The sequence below is a fragment of the Perca fluviatilis genome, chromosome 7, assembly GCF_010015445.1.
Source record: "Perca fluviatilis chromosome 7, GENO_Pfluv_1.0, whole genome shotgun sequence".
Lineage (NCBI taxonomy): Eukaryota > Metazoa > Chordata > Actinopteri > Perciformes > Percidae > Perca > Perca fluviatilis.
In genome coordinates, this window is record NC_053118.1 from 31,426,387 (window position 1) to 31,435,329 (window position 8,943).

The window sequence follows — 8,943 nt, forward strand, 5'->3', positions numbered from 1 at the left end:
TAAAATGCTGATTAAATGGCAATGCATAAGCAATAATATTGATATAATAATATATTAATGTTATTATTTATAATAAAGTTAAAGTTATTAGATATAATTATAATAAAAGCAGGTCATTCTGGGCTGCTTTTTCTTTTGATACTTTCGGAAGGCAACTTTTTATTTATTTATTTAGGCTATTTAAGTTTTTTTTTTTTAAATAACTTTTACTTAAGTAACATTTTCAATGCAGGACTTTTACTTACAATGTAGTCGAGTATGTTTACAGTGTGGTATTTTCTAAGGATTTCTATTCTATAGAATCTGAAGACTTCCACTACTAACTGACAGAGTAAATGTCCATAAGGTCCATTTGTGTTGTTGTCTGTCCAATAGGAAGAGGAGGGAGGCGTTCCCCTCAGCTTCATTCTCCATTGGTGTGTTGATCACAACAGCAAACAGCCAGCGACGATACAACGAATGTCAAACAAGTAAAACACTAAACAGGTGAGGCGTTAGCTATCGAAAATAATATGCAGCTATGGTTTATGGTTTATAATATTGAATGGTTACGGTGACGCATCTAACTGCGGTGCGGATTGTCCTGCAGCATTTAGCTACGTTAACTTCACTGTGTTGCGGTGCGGATTGTCCTGCAGTTAACTCGTACGATTTCTTCAATTAAATGTCACAATTACGCGACGACATGAAATACTGTTTTGCTTATTGTGTCGAAAGAATACTTCAAATACCAAATATCGCTTTTGGTAGTAAAAATGAAGGCGTTATAGCAGTTTTCCTCCGGCCGGTACGTTGTGTTCCAGTCTGAGGATTAACAGCTCAGAAGCATGGCGGCCTCTGTTTTTACAGTGGAACGTTATGTAGACACACAACGCATCCTGTAACGTTGTCTCTCTAGCTATATGTATATCTATGGGATCTCTGGGCAACATCCTGCGGTATCTCGGTGGCATCTCTTATTTGCAATGCATGTTGTCCTGGTTGTCTGTGCTTTCACAATGTAGGCTAACGTTAATGCTAGCAATAATCTCCAACAGTTGCTGTGGCCCAAACACCTGCAGTGGGTAACCGGGGTAACCTGATGATTCTCCCCAACATTTTAGGATAGACGTTCTTTACAGAAAGTGGTGGAAAGGAATTAAGTACATTTACTCAAGTACAGTTTTGAGGTAGCCTACTTATACTTGAGTATTTCCATTTTACAGTGGTGGTGGATGAAGTATTATTTACTTAAAGTATTAGCATTAAAATATAATTAAAGCACAGAAAGCAAAAGCCCATTTCAGATTCTTATAGGCCGATACTGTATCATTGAATCATAACTGATGCATTAATTATATCACTTTAATGTTGCAGCTGGTAAAGGTGGAGCTTATATTTAATAACTTTATATTGCTCAGTAGCTTAATCAGTAATAATACATCATAATGTATTAGTTGATTTCTTTTTTGGTATTAATTATCAAAATCTGCAAGGTGACTAAAGCTGTCAAATAAATGTAGTGGAGTAAAAAGTACAATAGCTGCGTCCGACATCTAGTGGAGTAGAAGTATAAAGTAAAATGGAAATACTCAAGTTAAGTACAAGTACCTTAAAATTGTACTGTAAAAAGTACAGTACTAAGTTGCATTCCACCACTGCCATTTTATGCTACTTTATACTTCAACCACGCTATAATTCAGAGAAATATTATTCATTTATCTTTTACTCCACCACATTCATTTCACAGCTTTAGTTACCGGTTATATTTTCCATAGTTAACTACCAAACAGTAAATACATTTAGTCTCAGTGTGACCAGCTAAATATTCACATGCTGATTAAATTATACTTAGCCAATAAAACATGATATTAATAAGTCAATATATTACTGTTCAAAAATTGTTTGAAATGTCATACTGCAGATCTACATATGAAAAATCAAACAATTGTACTACTGAAAAGTTGAACATTATGTCTGTTCTCACTAAATAAACCCTACTAACAGTGACATTTTGACTAAGCAATTAGTTTTTTTATCCAAAATTGTTTTAACTAACCATTTGAATATACACACGGGTATCTTATAACCTTGTGCTTACTAAAGACTTAAGCATATTTATGAATATTATAGTAATGCCAGAGATGTGATCATTCACTTCCAGTATTCGCTAATGCTAACAGCTCATTCTCCAGAAAAGCACACTACCAACAGAATTATTTCTGGAGTATTACAAGTGATATTTCTTCATGGGCATTGCACCAGCTGATGTTGGTTCTCCCGGAAAATGTTTCCTGGACTCCGTCCAGGTCCAATTTCACATTCAAGCAGCTGTGTGGCGTGTGGTTAGTCAGCACACCCTGCTACATGGCTCTCTGCTCATGCGGTCTTTTGTGTTGCGTACAGAGAGCTGCAGCTATGGGCAAGTTCCATTCTCACTTGGCCCACCCCAAAGACGAGAGTCAGGACGCACTGACGGCTTCTGGAGAGTACAGAGACGGCGAGGAGGATGGAAAGAACGGAGACGTATCTCAGTTCCCCTACGTGGAGTTCACTGGACGGGACAGCGTCACGTGCCCGACATGTCAGGGCACCGGCAGAATACCAAGAGGTAAAAGGTTCTAGATATAGATAATCATTACTCAAACAGTGCTATCAGTATCCATTTTTAACTCCGTATGAGAGCAGTGTCGGAGAAGTCCCTTTAAACTTGCAGTTTTTCTTGATAACATTAACTACTTAGGACTAAATAAGTAACAATCCAATTAAGTAAAAAAAAAAAAAATAATAACATCCTTAGGTATTATTTCTTTCTAAGTTAACAGCAAAAAAAAAAAATGCTAATCTGCTTCATCATGACTGTGTGGGTTATGGTTGACCACATTTGACTGTGTCCCGGCAATATAAGCAATCAAATGTTGATAAACTCTGATTAGTGAATGGAAATATGTGACAAGCTCTTTCCCTTCACAGGACGAATGTCTCGTGAAAAAACCTTAATTGTAACTATAGCAGAAAATGCTGTTATTGTGAGTTTTCAGAATCTTTATCAGAATCAGAATCAGGTTTATTGCCAAGTAAGTAATCACAAGGACTTTGCCTTGGTGGTTGGTGCATACAGTACATAAACAAACACACATATTGAACATTAATATGAAATAAACAATAAATACAGAAACAAATGTATACAGAATAGCTGTTTTAACATAAGAAAAAAAGTGGCTGAATGGATTGAGTGCAGAATGTGCAAAAAAAGCTGCACTACGCACCTTTAAACTGAAGCAAGTAACATTGATTTATTCCCTAATCAGTATACAGAGATCCTATAACATGGTGTCAGTAAATTACAAAAAAAAATAAAAGATTTGTATTTACTAACCAGGCCAGTGCGTGATGCTTTATCCTAAATGTATTTCACAGGCAAATTGCTGTAAAGTTGAGTCTAAAGTCAAGCTTCATATTTCAGGCAAGTTGAGGTTTCAATTGTACAAGCCTCTACCAGGATTTTATTGTGGCAACATGGCCAGCCACGAAGGAAAAACACGGCCTGTACAGATCTATTACAGCCCAACTTAAAGTTCAAGGTCAAGTTTTACAATTTAAAAATCATAAATATTGAGGTGAGGGTGATATATCCATATGTCCGACTCACATATACAAGAAACTTAGTTTGTATGAACCAGAGCCAGAGTGCCAGTGCATACATTTCCAAATATAATACTACAAAAGTCTGAATGTAAATTCAAGTTTCAGGCCTTTATGTCTTCAACAACATTCATAAACCACAGATCTGAACCACAGCAATAGATATAATAACTTGGAAGAAAAATCAAGAGAGCGACTAAATAAATAGGCCATGTTCCCTACTTTTCCAGGCTTTGAGACAAAGTTAGTCAAGTTAAAGACATCACAATTAGACATCCGTTTCCATTTCATGACCTTTCATGAAAGATGGATGCTCTTTTATTCTTGCAGTTTGTATAATGTAGAACGGGACACACTTTTTACAGATCAAACCGCTCAGACAATCTATTTTCTTCCAGCTGCTGCACCAGTGTTACAAACCAGGAATCCGGTTAAAATTGTCATGCCATTACACTCATTTGTACCACACACACATAATAAATATTATAAAAGGAGTTGTACAGTATTGTTGCACAGTGCAAATCATACAACATACTCCTTACTCAATCCAACAGTAAAATGACATAGCTTCCCTGTTCTTTCCTTGAATTACTCAACAGGTCAAGAGAATCAGCTCGTGGCTCTGATTCCATACAGCGACCAAAGGCTCAGGCCGAGCAGGACGTAAGTCTGAACTTAGTGCTACTTTTTATTTTTAAATATGAACCGTGTTAGCTGTCTGCATGATGTACCGTAACTAAATGAAGACACAGTAGCACGATCGTCTCTGAAGTGCTCAGCTGGGTACAGGGTCTCACTTCTGTTTTCTTTCTCATGCAGAAAGCTGTATGTCACGATATCAGTGGTACTTTGCCTGCTGCTGTCTGGCCTGGCTGTTTTCTTCCTATTCCCTCGCTCTATTGATGTCTCCTATGTGGGAGTGAAGTCCGCCTACGTCTCCTATGACTTGGAGAAACGCATTGTTTATCTCAACATCACAGTAAGATTGTGTAGTCAATACTCCCCTGACTTAAAATGAAACCCTGTAGATCAATTTAGTAATTTGGTTTGTGTTTAGGTTTTAACTTTTTGATCCAGCCTTAAAGCAGCTATAATCAATATTTTTATGTTAACAACTCCTTGTATGATTTGTTGTGTGTGAAAGGGGTTGCTCGTAGTCATGAATACAAAAATAATTATTACTTTACGGTTTTGGTTCACTCTCACTGCTCTCATCAGAGTTTTTGGCTGCAGCAGTCAGCTTTTTTCAGCAAAATAAAATAAACAGCAGACAGCTTTTTTCATCAAGCACTCTAGTGCCAGAATCTCACACCTTTTTGATCTTCTTCTATCCAGAGCACTCTGAACATCACCAATAACAACTACTACACCATATCTGTGACCAACATCACAGCCCAAGTGCAATTCTCCAAGACGGTGATCGGGAAGGCCAAGTTCAACAACAGCTCAGTGATCATACCACTGGATGAACGGCAGGTAGGTTGAATACATTTATACACACACACACACACACACACACACACACACACACACACACACACACACACACACACACACACACACACACACACACACACACACACACACACACACACACACACACACACACACACACACACACACACACACACCTTGGAGGAAAATCTATTAATGATTAGAGGTTACAGAAAATGGACTGAGATTTTGATATACTTAAGCTGTGATAATTGCAACTGGCACAGCCTAACAGCTCACTGTTATACCCATAGTCACAATACCAAGGAACTTCATCCAACTTAACTCCACATACTTGTCATGTGATTGCTGAAAAATAAAAAAAATGTTTCTGCAACAATCCAGACTTCAAACAAATGTTTTAAGCACCATTAAAGCCTTGTTGTCTTTAAGTCTTGTGACATTCCAAATCTTGGTACCACTGTTCACTATTGGACCATTGTTGTAATTGGCATACATGGGTGATATGTTGTCTAATATTGTTTTTCTCCTCAAATCCTTACATAAATTGTGTTTATTGCAGATTGACTACACAGTTCCCACCACCATCGCTGATGAGATGAGTTATATGTTGTAAGTATCTTTCAAGAAGTCATACAAATGTACTGTGTACACTTGGATCATTTTAAATCACAAACCACTTCTTTTCTTACAGTGACTACTGCACCTTGCCAACCATTAAAGTTCACAACATAGTGGTCATGATGCAGTAAGTATGGCTTAATGTACACTATTTTTAACATTAGCATCAATCTCAAAAACTCTGTCCTCCACACTCATACATAGTTTCATCAACACATACTGAAGAGCTGCCCAGAGACAACACTACCTTCTGATACATGGGCCTTGGGTGCCTTGCTCATTTACATGTCAACACTGACATTCAGACAGATTGTAAATTTAGCAAAGCAAACATTTGTCCAAGGCAGATATAATCTTTAATAGTCGACTTAATCCTCTGCGGTCAAAGCCAAAAACCAGCTTTCTAGCCAAGTAACATTTAGACTAAATCCCAATAAAAATGGGTTAAAGAAAAGCAGCTGATGCTGTAACGCCCACTCTTGCAATTCAGTGGTTTTTATTTTAATACCATAATGCCCTAAATACCCCTTCAGTTTGATGCATTTAACAAAAGAAGATGTCTTTACCCACCCCAACAACGGTGATTTAGTCTGTGTCTAGACATCTTGGGAGAATGAATCAAACAGTTGGCTTTACCAGGAAAACAGCAACACAACTAGAACATAAATATGGATATGCATAAACAAGAAGAATCAAGAGTCAGTTATTTTTCTTTTGAACAGCAAGCCACTGCTAAGCATTACACTTTTGTAAGCTACAGTACATACCCTAATCAGTTAGCAAAGAAGTTCAAACAAAGTAAAAGTAGCCATAGCTAAAAAGTTCAAACCAACCATACTAAACTCACATACAACAAAAAAGAAACCTAGTTGACAAGCCTGCTGACCTTTAAAGATTAGGAATGTCATTATCATGAATTGTAAAAAAAAAAAAAAAAAAACTATTACTGTTTAGGAATTCCTGCTCTGTTGCTCCTGAGGTTTCTTCCATTTGTTTTTTTTTTTTTACTTGTTCAAGGTTTTTTGGGGGGTGGGAGTGTGTTACCCTACCCAAATTGAGGGTCTAAGGATAGAGGATGTTGTATGCTGTATAGATTCTGCGGCTCTTGGGATCTATTTATTTTAAATTCAAGTCAACCAAAACGTTCTACCCCATTGAAATACTTATCATCTCCTGAAACTCATATCTTAACCTGTTAAAGAAAGGTGCTTTCTCCGCTCTTCAGCACCATTGCAGGATTTAGAAGTGACAGTCTTCCTGTGCTTGTCTCACCTTGTTATGTGATGTACAGTTGTTGACTCTCTGATGGTTTTCCAGGGTGACTGTGACTACGTCATACTTTGGCCATGCGGAGCAGGTCTCCCAGGAGATGTACCAGTACGTGGACTGTGGGGGGAACACCACCTCCTTGCATGGACATGTGCAGGTCTACAAATAAAGGAAGCAAAAGAGCCCAGACATCAAATACTGCTGTGACTGAGAGTCTCACAGAGATAACTGGGCTGATTTCCACATAGAAAAGCTTTGCTCAGTGACAACGGAATAATGGACAGACATAACTTTTCTTAAACTAGTCAGTGGCTCATCCATTCTTTGATTCCCAACCACTTTCTTCCTTTTACAGGTCAAATGTGATGAGTAGAGGAGCTGTTTTTGTTTGGTTACTTGTCAAACAGGCTGGTAAAAGCAGACAAACTTGGCTGCCACAGCCAGAATTTTGCAGGCTTTGCCCTTGAGGTTTGTTGTCATTTTTCACCCTGGTGCCAACAAAATAGACGGATATACGGTAATTAAATATTTTTTATTGGTTGACATTCCCATCATGTTTACACAGTTTCTCCCTAACAATTAAATTACTGAAAGCAGTAGTTTCAGATATGATGCACTTTAACCCGATCCTTATTTACAGATATAGATAAGAATGTTGCTTAAGTGCCCCCCTACTACTTTATACCACTTTTAATGAAAAATTCAATAACTAAGGTTCAAAAGTGAAAACCACTGAGTTGTTCCTAACCACCTTTTTCTGCCCTCTTTCCTTTCTTTTTTATTTTCTTTAATAAAAATTTGATTCTTGATATTGTGTATTGCAATATAGATGACGTTTTATCTTATGTGATTTGTTTTTTTGTTTGCTTTTTGGCTCAGAGTTCTTTGTTTTAAGCTTGAGTATACAGTAGGTAGTAGAAGTCTTATGTTTAGCTATCATTCACCTGAGATTGAAAAACACGTGACTACTACTGTGTGAAGACTGCTACATATTATAAAATAACTCTGTAAAAGGGATAACTTAATTTTTTATTTTATTTCATAGCAAATGTAGGAGCATTATAGTGGGCTATAAAATACAGAAATGTAAATGTTAAATATGTACTTTTTTTGGCTTGCTTCAAAACATGTTATATCAAGAATCATTTCTGATGTAGGAGCACCTTTTAATAAGGTTGTTCTATTTTTGTGGGCTATGGTGTTATTCACGATAAATGTTTTGCTATTTTAACCCACTGTATATATAACTTGTATCATGAGTTGAGTGGTATTCTTGGGGTTTGAAATTAGTATGACTTTTGTCACTTTTATTACTTAGAATCATTTTGGATTGGCTGACAAAGCTCAGAAGTGAATAAACCCAGCATTCACGTACTATGCTAATATTCTACATTTTTAAACCTATGTATTGTACTGAACAGCATTTGTCTGATAATAGACGCCCCTAACACATTTGCCCGAAAAATATTTTTTCAAAGTTTCTGATCTTAGTTCATTTGTGATCGCACATGCAAGTTTTTCTGACAGTTAATACAATGCTAATAATATCCAGTCATAAGAAAACTAACCATAGATCCACTCCTTGGTTTTTGATGACAGACGGTGTAGATATGAATATCTCTCTGTTACACTGTCACCTCTACACCTACACTGTGGTTTTGTGTTTTTCATGCATGAAGCTGAAAATAAAATCATGACTTTATTTTGAAAGTTTTCTCAATTTCTTGGGTGTGCTTGTAATATTCTCTGTACACTAGTAGATCTGAGTGGTCTGTAGGGTCGGGTACCGACCTAAACGGAAGTAACGAGACCGAATAATAATGAAAATTTCGGTGCCTGACTTTTTTTTTCAGAAGCATTGCTGCACTGGATGCTACGTTACCCGTTAGCTAGTAACTGGATTAAACACAATGGTTAAAATGCTGACGGCTTACGTTAAGCGGTGTAAAGTGTGACTGTAGTTCCCTGTTATTG

General features: G+C 37.0%; 1 protein-coding gene across 1 annotated transcript; it reads left to right on the forward strand.

Moving 5' to 3' along the window:
- The first annotated feature begins 372 nt into the window (after positions 1-372).
- tmem106ba (transmembrane protein 106Ba) lies at positions 373-8,671 on the forward strand. The gene is made up of 8 exons (XM_039805332.1): positions 373-486; positions 2,386-2,590; positions 4,224-4,287; positions 4,444-4,603; positions 4,960-5,100; positions 5,642-5,691; positions 5,774-5,827; positions 7,018-8,671. The coding sequence occupies exons 2-8, from the start codon at positions 2,398-2,400 to the stop codon at positions 7,136-7,138; spliced, it is 783 nt and encodes a 260-aa protein (XP_039661266.1). The 5' UTR covers positions 373-486; positions 2,386-2,397; the 3' UTR covers positions 7,139-8,671.
- The last annotated feature ends 272 nt before the right edge of the window (positions 8,672-8,943 follow it).

Coding starts and splice junctions, on each gene's coding strand:
- tmem106ba (XM_039805332.1), top strand. CDS start 2,398: ATGGGCAAGTTCCATTCTCACTTGGCCCACCCCAAAGACGAGAGTCAG. Junction 4,288..4,443: donor AGGCTCAGGCCGAGCAGGAC/GTAAGTCTGAAC, acceptor TTTCTCATGCAG/AAAGCTGTATGTCACGATAT. Junction 4,604..4,959: donor TTGTTTATCTCAACATCACA/GTAAGATTGTGT, acceptor TCTTCTATCCAG/AGCACTCTGAACATCACCAA.